The sequence below is a fragment of the Oryzias latipes genome, chromosome 6 (assembly GCF_053564925.1).
Source record: "Oryzias latipes strain Hd-rR chromosome 6, Olatipes_Hd-rR_3.1".
NCBI classification, from domain to species: domain Eukaryota; kingdom Metazoa; phylum Chordata; class Actinopteri; order Beloniformes; family Adrianichthyidae; genus Oryzias; species Oryzias latipes.
The window spans coordinates 13,457,138-13,481,372 of record NC_136242.1 but is presented as its reverse complement, the minus strand read 5'-3'; the positions used below and the strand labels follow the sequence as shown (position 1 = coordinate 13,481,372).

Sequence of the window (24,235 nt, the reverse complement as noted above, 5' to 3'; positions counted from 1 at the left end):
ATATATTTATATGCATTAGCTAATATAAAATATATGATTAAAAAGCCTTGGTAGATGCCAAATTAGCTAATTGAGCTACCATAATGCAAAAACAAGGGTTTAATAATAAATTAGCAGTAAAACATGGAAGAATATATACATTTGCCAAAACTGTTAGCATGTTGCTTAAATCATTTCATTTGAAATTCTAAGAAAATTCAAATGAAAGCTTTCAAGTTGACAAATAAACCAGAGGATAATGAACAAGGAAGACAGTTAAATTCTGTCACTTTTATTAAAACCCTTGTGCTATCTTAGATGACCCCACCCTTACTTTGACGTGTTCTCCCTACCATGACAAAGGTGGATAAAGGTGGAAAGATTTCATGTAATCCATGGACACCAGTGAAGATCACAAATCATTGAAGAAAAAAGGTTCAGAGCACTGTCTAGTGGGTCCAGATGACCCAACTCCCAATGTTGAAGTGCCTAGGATAGCACAAGGGTTACCTTCCAGGTTTGGTTTGCAGGAATGTTTACTTGTGTGGTTTAAAAAATGTACAAAATAAAATAATAACAAGTGTTTATTGAAATAAATCGACCAGAACAAAAACGGCTCTGAAAATGTGGCTCATCAGCATGAAGGCCTCACAAAGAATGGCAGCAGAGACACAACCTTTGGTTTTCCACGGACTGGAAAGCTTTTAGTGCGAAGTAAGAGCAAGTGATCAAGTCCTTTTTTGGCTTTAAAGGAGTAAACATTTGGTTCCTTAAGTGACCCTGGAGGAACTGGATGTCTTACGGGGGCAGATCACTGACCTTAAAGATGCTAAATTCATCAATGAAACACAAAGAAAAGATGTGGAATGTGTTTTTTTTTTTCTTGAAGACAGTTGTGGCTGCAGCCTCTGCAGAACTCTTCACAGGTTTTTGTGTGTAACTAAAATGGACACCATCACAAAGTGAGGATAAAACGACATTTTCACCTAAAGGCACGTATTTGCTCACCAGAAGAATCCTTCTTGGAAGGCAGATTTGGCCATTTTTCTATTCTAAGGGTTGGAAAAGGCACAGAGGGATGAGGTTCAGGTGAGCTCCGTCTGTTTGGTCTGAGGGAGCAGCAGACTGACGAGTCCTCCCGTCAGCAGCAGAGCCGACACCAGTAGGATGGGGACGGCGCAGTTCGTGTCCACCAGCTTCCCGAAGATGATGTTCCCCATGATGGCTGCCACGCGGCCCACGCCAGTGAAGAACCCGAGCGCAGAGGAGCTGAAAGAGGGGAAACGAAGTTCCTTTATGCCCACAGAGCAAGTATGTCACTGCCACAGATCAATGCCGCGGCGCCTTTACCGTAGCTGGGTGGGGTACAGCTCGGTTCCCACCACATCCAGAGCGTTCCAGGCGATCACAGAAACTCCACTGAAGACGCAGGACAGAGCCAGACTCTGAGTTTTGGTCTGAACCACATAGATGAGGAAGACGCTCAAACTGGAGACCATCAGGCTGCCAGCTGGTCAGGACACAACAAAGGAGGGAGCACCGATTAGCTGATCAATCAGCTGCAAACAGCCAAAATCCCCCTCAGGATGAATCCACTCACACAGCAGCGCCTTTCCTCCAGTGCTGTCCATCACCAGAATAGTGAAGATGTTCCCCGGCAGGTTAGAGGCGGCGACGATGAAGCCCTCCATGTACACTGGCCGGTCAAGAGAGAACACACACACACACATGGATTACGGGGACATTCTGTACATGAATGCTGCCTCGTCAACTCTCCGTAGTCTGGACACAGTTTATCACAGTGCCTTGCGTTTTATCACAAACTCTGCATACAGAACCCACCATTGTGAACTATTCTCTGCTCTCTTGGTCTTCACTCAAAGTCAGGCGACAGAAACACTGCTAATATTCACCTATAAGGCCATTCTCGGCAAACTACCTCAATATCTGTGCCATCTTCTTTCTCCTGTTAACAACATATATAACTCTCGTTCCTCACTCAAATTGCTTCTTTATGTCCCTAGATTCCTCAGTGAACTAGGAAAAACAGCCTTTTCCATTGCTGCTCCGCTTTCCTGGAATAATATTCAAAACTCTCTGCATTTAAGTGACCTTATTCCATTGAATTGTTTTAAATCAAAACTTTCTGAGCTTTTAAAAGAAACATGCACATGTCACCCTTGACCTATCTGTACCACTTTTTAATTAATCCTTGCCCTACTGTTCATTTCAATTTTAATTGCATCTGTATTTTGTAATGTATTTTATTTTAGTTGTTTTTTAACTGTATTTATTTTGTTTTGATGCCTTTTGGCCAGGTCTTCCTTGAAAAAGAGATGCAGTCTCAATGGAATTTCCTGGTAAAATAAAATAAATAAATAAAAAAATAAATAAACACACAAAGAGTGAGGATGCTACCAGTAAAAATGATGATCTGCTGGACACTAAAATGAGTTGCAGCACTTGGAGCTGTTATAGAAGATGTTCTATTTATTTATTACTGTTAAATGTATTTAGAAGAACAACTTTGATTGTTTTAAAGAGTCAAAAACTGAAGAGAAATTAAATGTTTCCTTGTTAGCTGCTTCACAACTTATTTTTAAAACATTTATTTTGATCAGAAAGTAGGCAGATTGTACCAGAGTTTTGTGTTTCAAAATATATTTCCTAAAGGACTTGAATTTAAAAACATATTTTTCCTGAGATTCAGATGAAAATCCTGCATTTGTTGCTTTTGATAATAAACAATAATCTAATTCTGAAATCTATTGATGTGCTGTAAAAGCGTTTCCAGAGATATTTTATGGTGATGCCGTTATTGGCCAAAATTAATAAACCTGTGTGGTTTTCCAGGACATAGTTTCTGCAGAGCGGCAAAAGTTAATGTGAAATTCACCTCTGAGTTGTAGACAAGACTGTGGGTGCGGCGTAAACCCAACCCCACTTCCCTTCCCCCTTCCGTTTAGACTCTCCCACTAGCTTACAATCCCTCACACTTGCATTTTTGTCATCAATTTGGATCTTAATGTTCTTTATATCTGCCCTCAATCCTCAGAAAAATGGTAAAACAGGTTCGAAACACCAAAAACAGTGTGGGTCTTTGGAACAGTCAAGATTTCGAGAAGAAAAACTGCACATTATACTCCAGTTATTTGTTATTTAAAGATGTTTGTTGTTTTTTTTGCAGTCTGGAGGATTCAAGTGTAAAATATATTTACCTGGGATTCAGATTTAAATAATCTATTTGTTGGTTTGCATAAATCTATTGTTAACCCATAAGAACCCAGACCCATTTTTCTTCGATTATAAAAAAACAGATATTGTTATAAATTTAAAGGAGTTAAAGCAACATATATGGAAAGTTTAATACCTTTTCCAGTGAAAGCTGCAAAATAATACATTATTACTTAAATACTTCATCCACAGTGAGGTAAATCCTGTGGGGATCTGATGAATGTTTTACTACCTTTTCTAACCCAAGTAGGCTGTAAATAAACTTGCAGCTAGCTCCATGTACGTCCAGAGGAGCGCCCACTGCACCACAGCCTTTACATAAAGTACAAAACCCCCAAACTGACATGTATTCCAGCCTAAGTACAGCACTTCTGTAAATATACCTACTAACTGTCCAAATTAAATAGTTTCCTTAGAACAAATCATAAAGACTTTCTTTTTTTCTTACTGCACTTTGAATTCAATCAAAGACTGAAGACTGCAGATCGATTTCTCTGATTACATCTGCAAAGTCAGAAGATGATCTGAGTATTCCTTCATTCATGAATGAATCATTGTTAAAGTATTGCTAAAGTAAATAAAGTATGTTAAAGTAAAACGTATTCATTCATTCATGAAGGAATGAATACTTTTTGCTCAAGCTGATAGCTTTTACTTTGATCAAGAACTGTGTGGGAAAAATACTTAGAGGTCACATTTTCACTTTGATTGATTTCCTGTCCTGCTGGTGGAAAACCCACCTGCGGTCTTGACTGGGTAACAGCTCTGGTTGTGGAGCGCAGACGGCAGAGAAATGTTGGCGCACGGCGAGCCGCCCCCCTCCACGCGCTCAAAAAGCTCAGGGAACCACATCCACAGGCCGTAATACCTTCGCATCAACACACAAAACAGAGCCGCTTTTAATTTGAAAGGACCAGGTGTGAGGAATTCTTCCACAAATGTTGGCCGTAAACATCGATACGAGAAACTTTGTTTGTTTTTTTAATCCTATTGCTGGCATGAAGAAACCAGTGGAGCATGTAGAGACTTGGATCGTGTTAGGTTGGAAGATCTCACCCAAAGGAGATGCAGTAAAAGACGATGAGCAGAGCGCTGCTCCTGCCTTTGAGAGCTCCACTGAAAATCTTCTTAATGGGACTCAAACCCTGAGAAATAAACAAGGAAAAACACTAAAATACACAGTTTTATCATCATGTATTTAAAAAAGAAATGTTTAGAGAAACCTTGACTTCTTTATTTGGCAACAATTTGAGAAATGATTCACCTTCTTCAACATTTTTATCAGATTTTCTCGTGGTGATGCGGGAGTTCGGATTTCCTCCAGGTCCCCCTTTTGGTTCCTGCTTACATGCAAACTAAACTCCTAAAAACAGGTCAGGATGAGCTTTAGTGCACTCACAGCAAAGCAACAAGAAGAGGAGGAAGATGTCAACAGGAGTAAAAGAAATCACAGTTTACACTCATCTCCTGGTTGATCTCTCGTCACAGCTCATTTTGTTTTGTTACTGTGTTTAAATAGATTAGAAATATTTCTTTAAACATACATAAGTACTAATGTTCTGATGTCTTCTGGCTGTCTAAACTTTTTTTCTAATTCTATTCTTCTACACCCTGCGACAGACTGGCGACCTGTCCAGGGCGTCCCCTGCCTTCGCCCACAAGTGGTCAGGATAGGCTCCAGCAGCCCAGTGACCCCGAAAGGGAATAAACAAAAGACGATGAATGAATGAATGATTCTTCTACACCAAAGATCTGTAACCTTTAGCAGTTAAAAATAGTCATTTTAGTCGATTTATTACTTAATACAAACTCTGACTTGACCCTTTAGAAAAAGAAGCTACTGACTTGTTTGTATGTTATTCTTACTATTATGATTAATATACATAAACAGTTGCTTTTTTTTGAGGAAGAAATACAATATTAACATGAAGTGAAAATAACTTTTTTTTTTTCAAAATAAGAAATTGTTTATAACTTTTGACAGACGTTCACATAATTTCCTTTCAAAATAAAAGACACCCGGTACTATATAGGATCATCTCTAATGCAAAAAATGCTTTAGTAAGAAGTGTGAGGTCAGCAGTGAAAGAAAATAAATATCATACATTTTGTTTTACCATTGTTGGTGCATCTCAGGCAGAAATTTGTAAATTAAGAGACCCTTCCTTACCTTATGTTACTCATCGTTTCAGAAATAGAAAATCTGCTTTAAAATCCAGCAGCCTTATTCATGGTTTCGGCTGTACTTATTGATTTCTAATGGATTTTCTCCACTCTAAAATCTGTCAACATGATATGGTAGGATTTTGGTAAACTACAAAGCCACCCCCCTTGAGGCGTTGTTGGTGCATTGTGGGTACTGTAGTCAGTAGCCTTGCAGAGTGAAATTTAAAGGTGTCTTGCATGTCCAGGTTCATACGCGAGGAACAACCGACTTGGCCTAAAAACTACATTAAGGAGTTAAAAAAAAATCAAACTCCAAGGATGTAAAAGTCTTTCATTCGCTTCTTAAATGTTTTCATCTCTCATTTCTTTAATCATTTCTGCGTTTTACCCTCTCCAGATTCCACTTTCAACGTGTTTATCAAGAACTATCTGGGAATGTAAAACAGCTACTTTGTTAAAATATTTCTGCTGCATTTTTATCTCTATATATTAAAAATATGTTTGTTTTTTTGCTTCAGCATTTCTTCATGGCGTGCTGCTTACAGAGAAAATGTTCCCCTTTCCACGGTTGTTCAGGTCAAACATCAGTCTGAAGACCTGGATCGCTTCTGCTTCTTGTCCGACCTGCCAAAGATGAAACACAAAAAGCAAGGCCATGAATAAAAGTTGATTTCCTGAACAGAAGCTGCTGCTGGCTCCTTTAGCACCTCCATGAGGAACTTTGGGCTCTCTGGCATGAGCAGCTTGAAGATGAGCGCCGAAGAGAGGCTGGGAATGGAGCACAGGACCACGAACAGCCTCCAGCTCTGGAAGTCCAGCGCTCCCAGAGAGACGTGAGCCCAGGTTCTGGGGATCACCATCCAGGCCAGACCTGTGAACCCAAAAACATGGCGGTGGCGGCACACAAGCAAATCCATAATTGAAATCCATAATTCCATCTTTTTCATCAAATAAAATTTGCGAGATGTTTCCTCTTAAAGTCTAGATTTTTGGAAGTTTTTAACAGCAGAATTAGATTCCATATTTAAAATAATGCCAATTTTATTTAAATTAGATAACCAGCAATCCTGATGAACATGATAAATAAAAGAAACATTTAAAATATGTCTGCAGTGCTGTATTTTGGATTTCTAATCACAACATTGGAGGACTTTAAAGATGTGTTTAGTTCAAATCATTTGCTTCTTAAATCTCAACATACTAAATGTAAAAGTGTAGACGTTTTCACTCAACAGAATCTAAACTTAGACTGAATGAAACTGGGGTTGGACTTTTGCATTAAAGCAGTCATTTAACCAGAAAAGAGAACAAATAAATGTTTATTTCTTCTTGTTGTTTTAAGAAATCCTCCATCACACATTTTCTCACCTGCAGCCAGGATGTTTCCTGCCATCCAGAAGGTGGCCAGAGCACTTATCATGGCGCCCCTCCTCAGCCGGGGCATGAACTCTGAGAAGTAGGAGAAGATAACAGGGATGGACCCGCCAACCCTGCAAAGGGACAGTTATTACAGTCTCCTTGTCTGTTGTGATAACACGGAACAGACTGAGAGTTCAGACTGTCTAGGAGAAGTGGACTGACTGAACGTGACCACACCCACAGAAAACGCTTTACTTTCAGCTCCAACCAAACAAAGTCAATTCAGTCGCCATTTTTCCGCGACATAGACGCCGCCATGTTGAAGCCAGACCACGTCAGTAAGCAGCAATTGGTCCAAATCGATCTATGGCAACACCTCTCACTAATCGGGAAGGAGCTTGTTGGAAGGCCACGCCCCTAACACTTGAAAATGGGATACACAAAATCTGTCAAAGGCTTCAAATGTCAGACCGCATACTTAAATTGAGGCATCCGAATGGCCAGTTTAAAACTTGAATACCTTGTAATAAAGAAATAGCATCATAAAAAATTGGGATTATCAAGAACATTTTAAAAAGGTAGCAGAGCAATAATGGGTATTGTGACAAATAGAATGACTGATTAACAGCTGTTTACTTCTCTATAGAAGTCAATGGGATTTTGGCTTCTTGGAAGCAGCAGGCACTTCCTGTTTGGAATGCGAGGGGGAGGAGTCACTCAGTCCAGTTCTCATATAAGTCAATAGTTCTGTGATTGAACTTCCAGAGATCCAGGCTTTAGTTTGGGTACTGTTATTTTATTTTATTTGCTTTAGAAAGACAAAAATTGGCCTCGTTTGTTGCACATAGAGTCTCAGAAGGTTCAAAAGCTGCACAATCAGCCCACAGAAAAGAAAAGTAGAGTGACTTCAGGCCATGGCAGCATCTCGCTGAGCCGCTGAAGTGGTTCGTGTGAGCGAACTCTACTGTGGAGATGAACGGTGATCTGGAAAAATGAAAAAATAAATAAAAAAATCCAAAGGACTTGCTCTCACCCAACGCCGCTGAGAAAACGCAGCAGCAGGAAGAGCCAGAACCAAGGAGAGAAGCTGGCCAGGCATCCAAACACGCCGTTTACGGTCAGGGAGACAACCAAAACTTTACACCGGCCCCTCTGATCAGCCAGGTACCCCCACACGTAACCCCCCACCATCATTCCTGCAAGCAGAAACAGACAAGTCCTGTGATTTCAAGACACACACTGATAAAAAATGCTGTTTTTAACATGTTCTTGTGGCATTTTTCTGATGATGGAGGACTTACAGTACATTAAGAAAATTAAGCTTAAAATTGCATTTTTGAGTATTTCTTAAACTCATTGAGAATCAGGAGCAGACGAAAACATTTTGTTTGAAAAAGCTTGTAGTAGCTGTGACCTACAAACTCTCTGCTTCCCTCCATTCTGATGCATCCACTTGCAGACAAACAGATCCGTGTTCGTCTTGGTTTTCCTCGTCTGAGCTGGAATCTGTTTCTAAACCGCTCAGCTGGAAAGCTCTAATATCACTCGCCATTTTTGTCGCACCAGTAATATTAGGTTGTGTGAAGCTGTGAGCAGGTGAAAAAACATGTAAACAGATGGATGATGGGAAGGGGGGGGCAGGTTTACTCCGTGCCAACAGTCTTTCCAAAAACTCTGAGGTGAATTACTAATGAAGTACTGCCGCTCTGGGGAAACTATGTTCAAGAAAACAACACAGGTTTTTTTTTTAGTTTTTTTTACTTTGCCTAAAAACTGCATAACTTGGGAATGCTTTTACAATAGATCAAAAGAGGATTGGAGTGGGAACACATCAGATTTTTAGTGATTTTACAAAATGAAATGAACAAACTGCTCATTTCAACAAAAAGCAACTCTTTCACTTCCCTTTGATCATAAAAGCAGGATTCTCAGTTTGACTTTGCTGGTTAGTGAGCAGAGGTTAAACAAGGCCTTGTGTGTTTCAGCAGAATTTATTGCTCAACAAACACTAAGTCAACAAACCAGCAGGAAGAAGAAAAAAAGGGGTTACTGCAAACCAAACAGGGTTTGAACAGATCAGAAACCAAGAGGTTTTCCCTTCACTTTGACCTCAACCAGAAGGTTGGAATCGCTGAAGACGATTGGCTGTTTGACGGACCCACCGAGGAAAATGCTGGCAGTGAGCAGGCCCATGTCGGCGGAGCTCAGCAGCAGGTCGCAGCGCGCCGTCGGCAACAGAAAGGAAACGCACAAGATCTCCACGGCGTCGCTGGCGTTGGCCCAACCGCACGCCAGCAGCAGCAGCCAGTGAAACAAACCGAAGCCTGCAGCAACGGAAAAAAAAAGCTCAGCCTTATACAAAAACAAAAAAAATCTTGGATCTGTGACTTTTGAACAATCCAATGTTAGTCTGAACAAATGAATTTTGGATTACCTGCTCCTTCAACTGCTTCTTCATAAGACAGTTTTCTGGCTGTGTTTCCACCTCCTTCATGTTGGCTGCTCCGCTCAAAAATGATTTCACCTTAAAAGAAGGAAAACAAACACATTTATTTAGAGAAAAAAAGCTTGCATGCACACATGCAGAATGCCATGTAACTAACTGCAACTAACCTTGCTCTGCTTCCAGGTTGCGACTGTGGAGAATTTTCTTTAAAAAAAATTACCTTACGTTTTCAGAATTGAGTGTGTTCCAATTCAATTGCTTCCAAGACGGCATTCATGTATAGTAAGTGACTTAGAGACCCATTCCAATCAAAACTGCTTTTGGGGGTTTTAACATGTTAGGTTGGGGTGTGAGGGGCTATAAGCTAGTGGGATGATGGGAAGCAGGTGGACTTGGCCAACAGTCCTGCCTTTCTAATGAACTACTGGTTAATTAATTTTTACATTTTGGTTAAGAACAGCAAAATCATAGTTAAAAACCCACTGGAAACACTTTTACATTAGATGAATGATCAGACTGACGCTTTAGGTAACTCTGCGTGACCCGGTTACTTCAACTCGTGGCTGTGACCCTTCAGACCCCACAGATATGGGATTTGCATGGATTTTTTGCTAAACACAAACTCCTCACCCAGGCTTACACAAGTGAGCTGCTTCAATGATTCAGCTCTAAACTGGTCGCGTTATGAGAACCCAGGACGTCAACAGTTCTAAGTGGCCCCTTGCACAGTGCACATTAGTGGTGTAACGGTTAACAGATGAATTACATGTTATCCAACCAGATCAATGTGTCTGAGGCAAGCTGGTAATCAAATCAAGTAATCTGTAAAAAATCATTTCAAAATAAGATAAATTCATAATTGGTGTTGGAAAATAGCATTTGGATTGAGACGTGGTACGTTCATTTTACTATAACTGCATCACAGCAGAAAACTCACATGTGATGACAGCAAAAGATGATCAATTCATCATTCCAGTCCAATGTGTGGAAACACTTTGAATTTAGCAAAGACATGCGACCACACAGAATGTGTAAAGTTCCCTTTGAATTATTGTTATGTGGAAAAACAACAGTGAGCTGAACTTAATGAAGCGCAAATGTGAATGGATTTGACATTAATTCTTGTTTACTTGTTTGTTTGTAATCATATTTCATTTACACTTGATTATTTGCAGGAAATACCAGGAATCTGGAGAACTTGACCTGCTCTGTTCAGTACCAGGTATTCATCTCTGAGTCACACAGGTTGACGTTTTGGCTAAAGATGTCCTGGATCCATACAATGTGCCTGAGGCTCATCTATTCTCCCCTTACTTAAACCTTGAATGTCGTTGAAGTGTTCACTATACGCTGGTGCTCGCAGCATGGCAGAAAGAAAAAAAACGTGTGTTGAACATTTGCGCTCTGCTGGCTACCAAAGGGGTCTACAACCTTGATATGTCGTGTGATCCACATGCGCACAGATTTGCCCATTTTTCACTGGCAGACAGCCTGTATCCACCCAACAGGGCAGTTAGTTGCCTAGTTTTTCTCTAATGGTAGAATCCTTTTACTCTGACTTTCTCTGAGCCAAATGATTTTAGACGCCATTGTGTGGTCTTTTGCGAACCTAAAACGACTGAAAATGTGCTGAATTTCACCACTTCACCATAAAGTCTTCTCAGTTGTTGCATGTATTGCAACAGGATGTTGACAATATATTCCTTCAAGTCCAATACAAGTGATTCATAGTCTATTAGTTCATTTTGAACGGTCCGATTCACTGACCTAAAATCACTCCAGGACATCTTTCAGCCAAAGATTCAACCAGTGGGACTGTTTTTTTTCTGATTCCTTGCATTAAAATTAGGTGTCATTTAAATATGTGTACAAACAAATAAGTAAACAAGAATTAATGTCAAATCCATTCATGTTTTTGGTCCCTAAAGTTCAGCCCACTGTTGTTTTTCCACATCAACATCATGCAAACAAAACATTATTAGAATACTGTTTTGTTTGCATGTACTGTATGTACATGACTTTGCTGAATTCAAATTTGGACTGGAATGATGACTTCATTTTTTGCTGCCATCACATCTGTGTTGTTCGCTGTGATGACACTTGATCATTTTTACGTTACAGTAAAATAAACGCACCATGTCATAATCGAAAAGCTATTTTCCAATGTCAATATAATTGATTTATTTTATTTTGAAAGGATTTTTTTTTTCATCTTGTATGGTAATTTGATTTAATTACCAACTTAACTTGAATCGATCTGGTTGGTTAAATCAATTCATTGAATAATCCTTACACTCCTAAATCTAAAGCATTTTAATGTGAGAAAAACAATCATGATGGATGCAAACTACTGTCCCACCACTGCATCTGAAATAATTTTTGTTTTTGTAAAAACAAACACAAAAAGTTAATTATTATTCAGGATATGATGTTAAAAAAAAAGAGTATATGGTAGTATATATTTGCTGGCAAAACTTTTATTTTGTAAAATGTTGCACCTATCTGTTTGGATGTGAATGAAAGTCACTGATCTACTGATGTTGTGATGGTGGGTTTACCTTCATCAGAGTCCAGCACGCTGGAATCCAGCTGATCTCCGGGGAGCAGAGGCCGTCGCGCGTCCACGTCTCCTGTATCCAAGTGCCGGGACATCCTGACAGGTCGTCGCTGATCGAGACACCGACTAATTAGCCGGCCTCAACGGGACCCCAGCTGCTGCTGCTGCCGCCGGGATCCCATAACTCCAGCGGCTGTTAGCAGGCTAACGCTGAAGCTAGCTTGGCGAGGAGAGAAGGAGGACCAGGAAGTAAAAGAGCAGCAGCGGCTCCTGAGCGACGTCCGTCCTCCTTCGCTGGTCCGTTTGGTTTAGTTGAGGGGAACCTTTGGCAGCTAACCCAGGACGACACGTCAATTAGGCCAGGAAGCCTCCCCCCTTTTTCCTTTTCTTTTTTCTTTAAGAAAAAGAAAGAACGAACTGAAGATGGCGTCCAGTTCGGAGCGGAGTCCTCCTCCTTTTCCCGACACCGAGGACCAAGATGTGCTGGATTCTGAAGAAGTTGGTGGTCGAGACAGTGACGAAGACGACGGAGAGGAGCTGTTTATGAGCGCGGTACGTGTCAAAGGAGCTCGCGCTCCTTATCATGTTAGCTATCCCGCCTCTGATTTGGCTAAAGGATACCAACTGTCAGCAGGGAGGTAACGTCTCCGTGAGAAGCTAATTGGATAGTTTTGGTCAAACTTTTGTCGTGTTTTGTGAGTTAGCATGACCAGAATCTCAGATTAAAACGTTTTTTATGCAGTTTGGGTTTTGGTTGCGCGTGTTAGCAAAGCATTCATGCGAATTCTTTGGGCGGTTTTCGAGTTTCAGTGGTGGAAACTACCCGACGTGCCCCGCGTCACTTGATTAAGCAGAAATTTTGCAAACATTTCAGGTAATTTCATTCTTAAAGGTGCATTGTTTTTACCGCTTTCCATTCGATTTGTATCTACAAACCGCATCTAAAGAAGATGGTTCGCGTAAAAATAACTGAATAACTCTGATTCTGGGTGTGCAGGCTCTACACTGGGGAGGCCACGCGTGGGGGGGAAACCTGAAGTTTGCAGAGCATGGGCTTATTGTGGTTGAAGTTGTGGTTGACACGCAGATGTCTCGGTTTTGTGTTTTCTTTTGTTATTGTCATTCAGTGCTTTTGAATGAGAATAGAAAGTTTGCTGAAGCTGCCTCCTGTCATGTGAGCACGCATAGGTCACATGGTCTAAACCCGGATGTTTTCCCTCAAAGTTCACAGGGCAGATTGGAAGTTGCTGCCTTTGGCTTTTTCTGCGTTTACTCAGAGCTGCATGGAGGACATTAGTCTGCTTAGTCAGCAGTTTCCAATGTTTCTCTGAACTGAGCTCACGGCTAAAGTAATGGTTGCAAATGGCAGGGTGGCCCAACCTCTGCCAAGATGTGCTAATCCACTTAACCACACTTGACTTTTTGTGCAACTGGAGAAATAGAACAAAAACAAGTTAGCATCATTGTTTACTAATAGATCAATTGCTTAAAAAAGGGCTGGTAATCCTTGCCAAAATCCAAATTTGATTTTGATTTGAGTCCATGATCCAATTAAACAGATATTTTCCCGATTTCTGTTCAAAACCAGTTTTATTTGATTACTTTTCTCAGAAAATTGAGATAAATTAGAGTCAAGCTTTTTCTAATTGAATTTCTTTTAAATTAAAATCATCTAAAAGCTTTTTTTGTCTTAAATTAAAAAAAAAACAAGAATCACTTTTAAAGGAAGGTAAAATATTGGATTTGATGCATCAAAATTGATTAATCTTCCAAATGAGCTCCAACAAACGAAGCAGACCTCTTTCAACAATTTGATGTATAAACTTGTTAATCAATGATCTCCTACATTGGATCAGATGAAATTGAAAACTTGCACTATTGAAAAACTGTAAAAGTATATTGTTTAGTAATGCAATGTTAAAATAACATAGACCCAAAGAAGTGGATGAATTCCATAATTTCCTTAAATCAATCACTGAAGTTGTTAAGAAATATGAAAATAAGTCGTACTCTAGTTAATCTTTAAAATCCATTTTTAGTGTTGCCACTTGGAGGTTTAGAATGTCCCATAATTCCCCTGGCCAAATATGTGCATAGACTGGAAACAAATGTTGTAATTCATAAAATCGGTTTCCTAACACAACCTGATAAATATATAGTTCAAAGAATCAACATTATCCAGATTCACAACTATCGTAGTTATGTGAGTATTTGTATTAGGGATGCAACGGTTCACTTTCCCCACAATTTGGTTGTGATTGTTATGATTATTTTTTGTTCACGTGTTCATTTTGGTTTGATATGATTTATGTAATACAAAACAACAATAAGAAGAAATTCAGAATAATGTCTTTTGAATAATGAGAGAGTAAAAATAAAGAAAAACCTTTCCATGGGCCCATACTAAACCTGGTGTGATGTCATAAAATAATAAATCCTTCTTAAATTTAGTGTTAATGTGTTTCACTTCCAATGGAAACATACTGGTATGCAGTAGAGTTGTCTGAAATTGTTTTCAAACAGGAAAAAAATGAGCATGGATCACACAAATCGTATATTAGCATAAACGTTTGGAAAAGATCAAAAGAATTTGAACGTGCCAGTTAAATGATCCCTGACTGTTGGGTGTGGGGAAACCCCACATCACAATGATCTTTGTGTCAAAGGCCAAGGCTTCCTACCAGAGAATAGTATGAACATCAAAACCTTTTACAGCTACATTTCTAAGAAATAAACGGAATCCACGGCAGCCTCATGAGCTTGCTAGCTGCTGCACGCTTTACTATATTCTGAGGTTGGGACTGATTGTGAAACTGCCCTGTTCACTGAAAATGGCTATAAAATACTCCTTGAGTCCTTGAGATTCTGAGCTTTTATGCTTTTGTTTAGGGTTAATATCTAACATTATAGTAAAAATATAAGGCTAAACAAATACAAAAAATAATTTGGTATTGCTAACATTGTTTTTTGTTTACAAACAAACAAACAAACAAACAAACAAAAAACCTCAATCTGATGTAAATACTTCAGTCTCTCAGTACTCTGAACGTTCTACTCCTTCTTTGGCCTAAAGGGGGCACTATCAGCATTGAGTAGTTGAATTCAGGCTTTCTGCAGTAGATAAAGTTTTAACCACTTTTTCTCTCTTGCTTCTAAAATATTCCTTCATAAAAAACGTAACCTATTTTTCTAACTGAAAAAGAAAAATCGTATTCACTTTCATAGTGCAGGTATGGACTAACAGTGATTTTTATGTTTGTCTTCAGAGCAATACTCCTTTGACCAAACAGGACACCCCAACTTCCCCCGACAGTCAGGCCAGCGACCTCATGGAGGATCTCTCAGTCGGGCCTCCAAGCAGCCAAACGGAGAAGAGTGCAGCCAGCTCATCCCCCGAAGAATTTGTGGACCTGACCAACAACCTAGATGCAGAAAGTAGAGACGCAGCAGAAATCTCTTCCCCTGAGCCGTCGGATGAGTTTTTTGACATACTGGGAAGTGAAACGCAAAAGGTGGAAGTCGAGGCTTCTGTCAAAGCCGATTCAGGTGAGGCGTCCAGTGGCGGTCCGGATCTACCAGGTGAAAAAACGGGTTCCTCCTCCGCTGCTCCGATTATCAACCTCGACAACGATGTACAGCCGCCACGCGTCGGGGGAAAAGTAATCGACCCTTTAGCTCAGATTCTCGGTGACACTCCAGCCGCAGATCCCAAAAAACCCAGCAGTGCTGTAGTTGACCTGTTTGAAGACGACGGCAGCGACATTTTCACAGGAGCACCACAGAGCAAAGCCAGCAGTCGGCCTGAAAAAGGACTCTTCGGGGAACCTGACGAGGACCTGTTCGGCGAGCCGCTGGGAGCCATGTCCAAGAAGACCACAGAGAATGAAGGGAAGTCCAGCACAGCCAAAGCTGCTGGGCCAGCATTCTCCAAACCCACCGAACCTGCAGATATCTTCACAGAGGAAGCTGCCACCACGGTGCCAAGAACCAGCAACACTGTCAACTCCAAGGCCAATGGAGTGCACTCTGAGGAGGACTTATTTACTGGTGGGTGCTTTATTTATTTACAAAGTCACCATTCTTTTCCATCTTCTTCAGCTTCGATAAATGTGGTTTGAAGTGGGAACTCTTTTAGGTTGTCTTGTTTCAGGAAGTATACAATCATAAACGGATTTTGTTAACCACACCAACCCTTCCCTCTTTCACTTTTATGTTCGTTTTTTTTTTTTTTCCTGTTTCTGCTCATCAGAGGCCACAGTGGAGCTTTCTCTAGACAGTCCACGGAGCAGCAGGAAGAACGAAGAAACATCCAAGCCATCTGCTTCCTCCTCTTCCTCCTCTCTTTCAGCCCCCGCCAGACAGGCCAAGCCGCCGCCTGCTGCCCTGGAGGAGGTACAAACCAAACCAAGATGAAAGTCCCGGGAATTTGTTTATATCATCATTTTTATCATAAAATATGACAAAGATGAACCTGCAGGGGAATTCTGCTTTATTTTTTGTATCCATGCCTACAGACATTTCCTAAATCAGAATTGCAGTTATGTAGGAGAAGTGTTTGTGGGAAACACATGTTTCTAGATTTTCTTTCTTTGGTTTTCAGTTGGAAGATGAGGAAGAGGCAGAGCTGGAGGACAAGTTTGACGTTTTGGTTTCTGTCAAAGATCCTGAGAAAGTTGGTGAGTGGTTGTGTTTCCTGTGACTTTGTGAAGCTGCTGTGTGAAAGAAACTCTTTAGGTTTGGTTGATGACAGCGGGGCTGCAGGCCTCTGTTGTTTGCACTGTGAAGACTAAAACTACGAACACGGCGGTTCTTACACGTGCGTTTAGCCCAGGGGTGTCAAACTCCAGGCCTGGAGGGCTGACCTGCTGGTTTTCCTGAAACGCTGCCTGATTACCTGGATCAGGTGGGTTCAGCCAATAAGGAGCTTCAATGGCAGGTTGGCCTTCGAGGCCTGGATTCTGAGACCCCTGATTGGTGTCCACACTGGACCAGCAGGGAGGGGCTTCTTTTTCTACCGTTTCCCACCGCATGACTGCCACCTGTAGTTAAAAGAGGCTTGGTGCAAAATGTTGAAGTGGTGCAAATCTTGCAATTTTGGGGCATGAAATGGTTCCGTTCGTTGGGAGCGTCCTTGCAATGGCGGATATGGATCACCGTCATGTCAGGAGAGCGACCTCGGTTTATCTTTATTTAAAAAAAACAAACCCAGACGCCATCAAGCTCGCCGTCATGTCTGGAGTCACCAGATAAGTCACTATTCTGGATTAGCCCAAGTGTGACCTAGTTTAACTTTCAACGCATGTTCGTTTTGTACGGATAGCCCAAAAACATTTGTAGAAACTTGCGTAATGTGTGTGAACAGAAGAATTTCAAAGGCGGAAGCCTGAAACGCATTCACATCGAGCTTTTTTTGCATTTCCGATGGCCGTGTGAACATAGCTTTAAAAACAAAGAAATGTTAAGAATACTTCACTTTGTTGTCTTTTAGGGGACGGCATGAACGCTTACATGGCCTACAAAGTATCCACAGAGGTAAAGCTGGATTTTTGGTTCTTTTATCTGTCATTTTTCAGGACTGTACTTTTTCACATCTGATGCATGACCCTCCCCCCTCCCATGACCCTCTTTCAAATTAAGTGCTCTTATTGTGAAACATCTCAAATTCTTAAAGACCCACTTTGGTCTTTTGATCTCGTTTTAAAGTGTTCTGCTGCTTTTAGGCTAAATCCAAACACCTGTGTTGTTTTCTGGGGCACAGTTTCTGCAGCAGCTCATTAGAAATTCACCTCTGAGTTGTGGGTGGGACTGTTGGTGCACAGCAACCCCCTTCCCCTTCCAGTTGCATGGCAGGAAGCTTGTGACCCTCCCAATGTATTTTTCTACATCACAAATGAGATCTTTTTTTAACGATTTGAATAAAGAAATATTCAGAAATGCAGTTTTAAGCCTAATTTTCCTTCATCTATGTCAGAAAAATGCCACAAGAATGTGTTAAAAACACCAAAAATGACTTTCATCGGAGTGTGTCTTTAAACCAATTCCATCTTTGAGAGTTTTAAAAAGAAAAGATGACAAGGTAAATTTTTACAACTTTTTTTTTTCCCTAGACCACACTGCCAATGTTCCGCAACAAGCTGTTCACAGTCCGGCGACGCTTCAGCGACTTCCTAGGCCTCTACCAGAAACTCTCCGAAAAACATGGACCAAATGGATTGATCGTCCCTCCACCCCCAGAGAAGAGCATTCTGGGTAAGGGTGTCTGGCTTTTCCATCTCTCACTTCATGCATATTTCTCTAATCCTGAGTGTTGGGTCCTGCAGGAATGACCAAGGTGAAGGTGGGAAAAGAAGATTCCTCTTCGGCAGACTTTCTCGAGCGAAGACGAGGTGCTTTGGAAAGGTAAAAGAAGATGAAGGTCATGAACTCTGGAATCACAGACTAAGATCTGTGATTGAATACCTTTTTATGTTTGTTTCTTGTGTGTCTACAGGTATCTTCAGAGGGTGGTGAATCACCCCCTGCTCCTCCAGGATCCCGATGTCCGTGAATTCCTGGAGAAGGATGAAGTACGCTTCAGTTGATCAATCGCTGTATCTGTCCTTTAATACCAAACCCTCGTTTTTAACTCTCATCAAACCGAACGACTGTCTCTCTTTCCCAAACTTTTTAGAGCGTCTGACTCTGTTTTATGTCTCCAGTTGCCCCGAGCGGTCAGCACACAGACTCTAAGCGGCGCCGGCTTCCTCAAAATGATCAACAAAGCGACGGATGCCGTCAGTAAAATGACCATCAAGATGAACGAGTCGGACGCGGTGAGTCCAGCTGGAAAACCCCGTCCTTTAAAAGTTCCACCAAAGTGGATCCAATTGAAGCAAAGGTGTTGTGTTGGATTCAGAGGCTCACAGACGCAGCTGGTTGATGATGACGATGTGTTTTCCTGCAGTGGTTTGAGGAGAAGCTCCAGGAGGTGGAGTCTGCAGACCAGCACTTCAGGAAGCTTCATGCTCTGGTTGAATCACTAGTAGTTCATAGAAAAGGTTTGGATTTCTCTTTTCTGTAGTGAAATGCCACCAACCCCCCCCCCGATTCTTAAGGTCTTTTAAATCTCCTCCAGAGTTGTCGTTGAACACAGCAAACTTTGCCAAAAGTGCAGCCATGCTGGGCAGCGCCGAGGACAACACCGCCTTGTCCCGAGCTCTGTCCCAGCTGGCCGAGGTGGAGGACAAGATCGAGCAGTTGCACCAGGACCAGGCTGCGTACGACACCTTCAGTTTCGCAGAGCTGATCGCAGATTACATCCGCCTGCTGGGAGCCGTCAGGGTACGGAGGACATTGCGCCCAACGATTCGTGCAGAACGACCTGAATGTTTTTAGGTATTTTGGAACACAAACTGAAGTGTCTGTGCGCGTTCGGCCTACAGGGGTCGTTTGATCACCGGATAAAGGCGTGGCAGCGCTGGCAGGACGCCCAGGCCATGCTGCAGAAGAAGAGGGAGATGGAGGCCAAACTGCTGTGGGCCAACAAACCAGACAAACTGCAACAGGCCAAAGAGGAGATCGTGGAGGTAAACCAATCAGAAAGCAAATGAAACTCTTAATTTTGCACCAGTTAAAGCCTTTGTCCCATTCACACCTATGGGGAAGTGGCTGCGTTTTGGGTTGTGTGGGACGTGGAGGGTCATAAAGAGGGGGGCACAGATGTGTTCTACAGTTTAAGCTCCAATGAACACCTCATGAAAATGGAACATACGGTTGTCGTGGGTGGTAAGTGGGTCATGAAGTGTTTGTAAGAATAATAGAAGTCTTATGATGCACAGGTGATGCAGTGCCCTCTAGTGGTTAGTAAGGTCCTCAGTCACTCTCTACTTGTTAGTCAGGTTATCAGCTCTAGTCGTTGGTTAAGGTCGTTAGTTGCACTCTAGTTATTAGTCAAACTCTGTTAATAAAGTTGTTTGTCAAACTCCAGTCATTAGTAAGGTTCTAAGAGTTAAGTCGTTCTTTGCTTTAGTCATTAGTAAGGTCGTTAGTCACACTCTAGTCTTTAGTGAGTGAGGTTGTTGGTTGTTTTCTAGTTGTTAGTATGGTTGTTGGTTGTTTTCTAGTTGTTAGTTAAGTTGTTGGTTGTTTTCTAGTTGTTAATAAGGTTGTTGGTTGTTTTCTAGTTGTTAGTAAGGTTGTTGGTTGTTTTCTAGTTGTTAGTAAGGATGTTGGTTGTTTTCTAGTTTTTAGTAAGGTTGTTGGTTGTTTTCTAGTTGTTAGTTAAGTTGTTGGTTGTTTTTTAGTTGTTAATAAGGTTGTTGGTTGTTTTCTAGTTGTTAGTAAGGTTGTTGGTTGTTTTCTAGTTGTTAGTAAGGATGTTGGTTGTTTTCTAGTTTTTAGTAAGGTTGTTGGTTGTTTTCTAGTTTTTAGTAAGGTTGTTGGTTGTTTTCTAGTTGTTAGTAAGGTTGATTTCTTGTTGTTAGTAAGGTTGTTTTCTAGTTGTTAGTAAGGATGTTGGTTGTTTTCTAGTTAGTAAGGTTGTTGGTGGTTTTCTAGTTGTTAGTAAGGTTTTTGGTTGTTTTCTAGTTGTTAGTAAGGTTGTTGGTTGTTTTCTAGTTGTTAGTAAGGTTGTTGGTTGTTTTCTAGTTGTTAGTAAGGTTGTTGGTTGTTTTCTAGTTGTTAGTAAGGATGTTGGTTGTTTTCTAGTTGTTAGTAAGGTTGTTGGTTGTTTTCTAGTTGTTAGTAAGGATGTTGGTTGTTTTGTAGTTGTTAGTAAGGTTGTTGGTTGCTTTCTAGTTGTTAGTAAGGTTGTTTTCTAGTTGTTAGTAAGGTTGCTGGTTGCTTTTTAGTTGTTAGTATGTTTGTTTTCTAGTTGTTAGTAAGGTTGTTGGTTGTTTTCTAGTTGTTAGTAAGGTTGTTGGTTGCTTTCTAGTTGTTAGTAAGGTTGTTTTCTAGTTGTTAGTAAGGTTGTTTTCTAGTTGTTAGTAAGGTTGTTTTCTAGTTGTTAGTAAGGTTGTTTTCTAGTTGTTAGTAAGGTTGTTGGTTGTTTTCTAGTTGTTAGTAAGGTTGTTGGTTGTTTTCTAGTTGTTAGTAAGGTTGTTTTCTAGTTGTTAGTAAGGTTGTTTTCTAGTTGTTAGTAAGGTTGTTTTCTAGTTGTTAGTAAGGTTGTTGGTTGCTTTTTAGTTGTTAGTAAGGTTGTTTTTTAGTTGTTAGTAAGGTTGTTTTCTAGTTGTTAGTAAGGTTGTTTTCTAGTTGTTAGTAAGGTTGTTGTTTTTTTTTTTAGTTGTTAGTAAGGTTGTTGGTTGTTTTCTAGTTGTTAGTAAGGTTGTTAGTAAGGTTGCTTTCTAGTTGTTAGTAAGGTTGTTTTCTAGTTGTTAGTAAGGTTGTTGGTTGTTTTCTAGTTGTTAGTAAGGTTGTTAGTAAGGTTGCTTTCTAGTTGTTAGTAAGGTTGTTTTCTAGTTGTTAGTAAGGTTGCTTTCTAGTTTTTAGTAAGGTTGGTAGTAAGTTTGTAGGTTGTGTTCCAGTTGTTAGTTGCATTTTAGACATTAGTTAGGTGCTCCTTACTGACCATGTGCAATAGCTGTGCACACAGGGTGTGCAGGTGATGCGTCACTTACTTCACCCTAACTTACCCGTGTGTTTTGTAGAAGTGTTCGCTATAACCTGTTCCCCACAGCATGCCTGTAGAAAAATAATCGTGCCTTTACATTTTGGCTTCACGGGCTCACTGAATGGTCTACGATCTTAAAGTTGTGTGATGGCCTTTGTCTGGCCCTCAGTCTACTGGTAACAGCATTTGGGACTAAGGCTTAAGTAACCAATGACAGTCCTAAAAAAGTTTGGTTTACAGTAATCACTTGATAAGGAGATCTCGCTCTCATTTCTCTTTTCTTCCGGATCGCAGTGGGAAGCCAGGGTGACTCAGTTCGAGCGAGACTTTGAGAGAGTTTCTGCAACTGTACGCAAGGAAGTCCTCCGCTTTGAGGTACGGCTCTGACCCTCATTCATCCACAACAGCTAGCTCTGGAAACGATCAACTATTTCTTTTTTTAAATCCCTCTTTTAGAAACAAAGGACCAAGAATTTTAAAAGGCAGATAACAAAGTACTTGGAGTTGTTGCTTCAGTCTCAGCAGCAGGTGAGTCGAGAAGAACAGTCAAACCCTCTTTCAGCTGCTATAAAAACAAACAGTTGTGAAACTTTGAATATCTTCAAATACAAACCAGCTCAGTATGTCTTTTCCATTTTTGTGTACTTCTCTCCTCAGCTGATAAAGTACTGGGAGGCTTTCTTACCTGAAGCAAAAGCCATTGCGTAAAGCTGGACGACAAACAGGCTGCCTTCTTCTACACTTTACCTCTATTGCCTTTAAACCAAGCGAAACGTGCTGAAAAGGGAGATACAATCAACCTCTTTTTTTTTTCTTTTTTTAATCACATTTAACCCCTTTCTATTCTACTAGTAATTCTATATTTTCACCTAACCAGTCAAGAATATTTTCATATGAAAGCAAGAGTTTGGATCTGTATAGTGGTGAGGAGAAATAGAGGAAAAGCGTAGACTCTGTCTATTGTCAGAAAAAGAAGGTCAAAATGATCAGGAGCTTCAGAGTTTACAGCAAATGGGACTCAAAGGGAAGCATTTAGAGGATAAAGTGAACACGTCTGAGCCTTTCTGCCACACATCCCTCCCTGTCATCATGAAGAACTAATAGATGTTGAGAGGCATTAGTAGCGCTGTGAGCTGGAGTTATGCAGCAGGTTAGATTTTTTTTTTTCTGTGAGGTTTTGCACGCAAACTTTTCTTAATGTGCCTTTTTTTATGCCAAAAAAAAACGTGTTTTTTGCCTCCAAACAGCATTCTGAGTGACAATTAGTGCAACTTGTTCAGTCAAAATCCAGCGAGGACGCCACCCGGTCAAGATGCTTTTCAGTTCTCACCTAGAAGGTTTTTGTGTTTGGTTTTTTAGGCGGACTCCACACAGGCTGTGATGTTTAAATGTGCGTCATTGTTTAGTGGTAATCACCAGCTCTGATGGGAGGGAGTCTGTTTGGATTAGTCAACCAAAGCTAGTCTGAGCTGCTGGTTCTGTGGCGAAAGCTGCCTAAAGGGGCGGAGTCTGCGCCTGCGTCTTTTACTTCCAGATGTCTAAACTCACTTTATAGTAAAAAAAACAAAACAAAAAAATCGTTACACTTAGAAGAGAAGGTCAGGCACTTATTTCTTTCTTCTATTTTTTTTTTTAAGTGATTCCTTTCTTGCTTTTCCGTTAAAAAATGATCTTAAAATAAAATTCAAATCAATGAAACATGAATATAATCTCCTCACTGTTGATTCACAGAGAAGCAGCAAAAGTGGCTTTACTTTGAAAAGCCGTAGCAGAAAAAGAAAAAATAATTTCACCTGGAAACACTTCTATCACAGATGCCCAGATGGTAACGTTCTGCACAAACACTAGAATAGACCTTTAGGAGCCAGTAGGAATGAAATTATGGGATGTGTGCTGAGGATTTGACAGTAACTTCGACCCCAATGCCATACAGGAAGCTCGAAGTTTAGCCAGTGCGGCGACTTCCTGTTCTTCTCGGGAAGACTCTCACACAGCTTTAACTTTTTCCCTTTTTTTTGGTTTTTTTCCTTGAAGTTAATTGCAGTTCAAATGTTTGAACGTCATAACTATAGCAGCGGTTCTTAAGGTGCAGAACAACGTCTGTATCATACACTGTGTCAACGATGACTTTTCCAGCCAATCAATCAATCAATAAAAAGCTGCACTGTTTACACCAAGATTCATTCAGACTTTGTGGTTTTTCTCTTATTTTCTTCAGTGCTTACATGCAGCTTCTATGATGACCTGTAGTTCACTTATTTCAAAATAAAATGTTCATTAAATAAAAACGGTGTTTGTTTAGAGGGTGTGTTTCAATGTGCAGCTCAGATATGAGCTTTGATTTTCAGATGGAGAACCGCTCGCATCTGTGATGGGAAGAACTTGGTTTCACAGAACCTTCTTCACATTAAGGATAAATTATTAAAGTTTGTTTGACCTTAAAGACAACCTATTATTCAGCTATAAAGGAACTACATCCTCCGAAGACGTAGAAGTTCTGGAAAAACTGCGGGATGTTTGGTGTCTGTGTTGGCGAAACAGAAAAAGAGCCTGGTTTTCTGATAGGAATTTGGTTCCAATGCAACCATTCACTTTCCCCACAACTCAGTTTAAAGGTTTAAATATTTGGTTTGGTGTCAAACGGAACTGCTTTCCAGGACTGTAGAAGTGTAACCTGGTTCCTTCACTAGATGGATCACGTCAGTCTTCAACATGCAGGCGTGTTTGAGGAGGAAACACCTTTTTGTTTTAAAGATCCCCGCCGATCATTTATTGTGAAAGTGTTCCCCGTGGTCTTTTAATTGTGATTATGCCATTTTAGCCTAAAATCTAGCAACCCTGTGTCGTTTTCTGGGACATAGTTTCCACAGAGCAGCAGGAGTTCATTAGAAATTCTCCTGAGTTG

General features: G+C 40.7%; 2 protein-coding genes across 3 annotated transcripts; one reads left to right on the top strand and one right to left on the bottom strand.

Annotated features, from left to right (window-relative positions):
* Window positions 1-255: 255 nt before the first annotated feature.
* Window positions 256-11,911, bottom strand: sv2 (synaptic vesicle glycoprotein 2). The gene is made up of 13 exons (XM_004069485.5): window positions 11,743-11,911; window positions 9,173-9,262; window positions 8,901-9,062; window positions 7,772-7,934; window positions 6,748-6,869; window positions 6,087-6,250; window positions 5,923-6,003; window positions 4,478-4,576; window positions 4,270-4,358; window positions 3,954-4,081; window positions 1,580-1,675; window positions 1,330-1,489; window positions 256-1,248 (listed from the first exon to the last, which is right to left on the bottom strand). Exons 1-13 carry the CDS (start codon window positions 11,834-11,836, stop codon window positions 1,065-1,067), a joined length of 1,632 nt encoding a protein of 543 aa, XP_004069533.1. The 5' UTR covers window positions 11,837-11,911; the 3' UTR covers window positions 256-1,064.
* Window positions 11,912-11,950: 39 nt separating this feature from the next.
* Window positions 11,951-23,509, top strand: LOC101163736 (sorting nexin-1). 2 transcript variants are annotated; one of them, XM_004069878.4, is made up of 15 exons: window positions 11,951-12,293; window positions 15,008-15,788; window positions 15,991-16,133; window positions 16,342-16,417; window positions 17,230-17,273; window positions 17,849-17,990; window positions 18,062-18,140; window positions 18,232-18,307; window positions 18,440-18,553; window positions 18,685-18,778; window positions 18,856-19,061; window positions 19,163-19,306; window positions 21,625-21,705; window positions 21,787-21,858; window positions 21,988-23,509. In XM_004069878.4, exons 1-15 carry the CDS (start codon window positions 12,165-12,167, stop codon window positions 22,036-22,038), a joined length of 2,232 nt encoding a protein of 743 aa, XP_004069926.1. In that variant the 5' UTR covers window positions 11,951-12,164; the 3' UTR covers window positions 22,039-23,509. The 2 variants fall into 2 exon arrangements, with proteins under 2 accessions (XP_004069926.1, XP_011474181.1); XM_011475879.3 differs by lacking the exon at window positions 11,951-12,293 and adding an exon at window positions 12,476-12,615.
* Window positions 23,510-24,235: the final 726 nt, after the last annotated feature.

Bases quoted from the DNA above. Each gene is read 5' to 3' on its own strand.
- sv2 (XM_004069485.5), bottom strand. From the start codon at position 11,836: ATGTCCCGGCACTTGGATACAGGAGACGTGGACGCGCGACGGCCTCTG. The intron at 6,870-7,771 runs GTGAGAGCAAGT...GTCCCTTTGCAG, and splicing joins CGTTTTCTCAGCGGCGTTGG to GGTTGGCGGGTCCATCCCTG. The intron at 4,082-4,269 runs GTGAGATCTTCC...GTTGATGCGAAG, and splicing joins TTTTACTGCATCTCCTTTGG to GTATTACGGCCTGTGGATGT.
- LOC101163736 (XM_004069878.4), top strand. From the start codon at position 12,165: ATGGCGTCCAGTTCGGAGCGGAGTCCTCCTCCTTTTCCCGACACCGAG. The intron at 16,134-16,341 runs GTACAAACCAAA...TTTGGTTTTCAG, and splicing joins CGCCTGCTGCCCTGGAGGAG to TTGGAAGATGAGGAAGAGGC. The intron at 18,554-18,684 runs GTGAGTCCAGCT...GTTTTCCTGCAG, and splicing joins AGATGAACGAGTCGGACGCG to TGGTTTGAGGAGAAGCTCCA.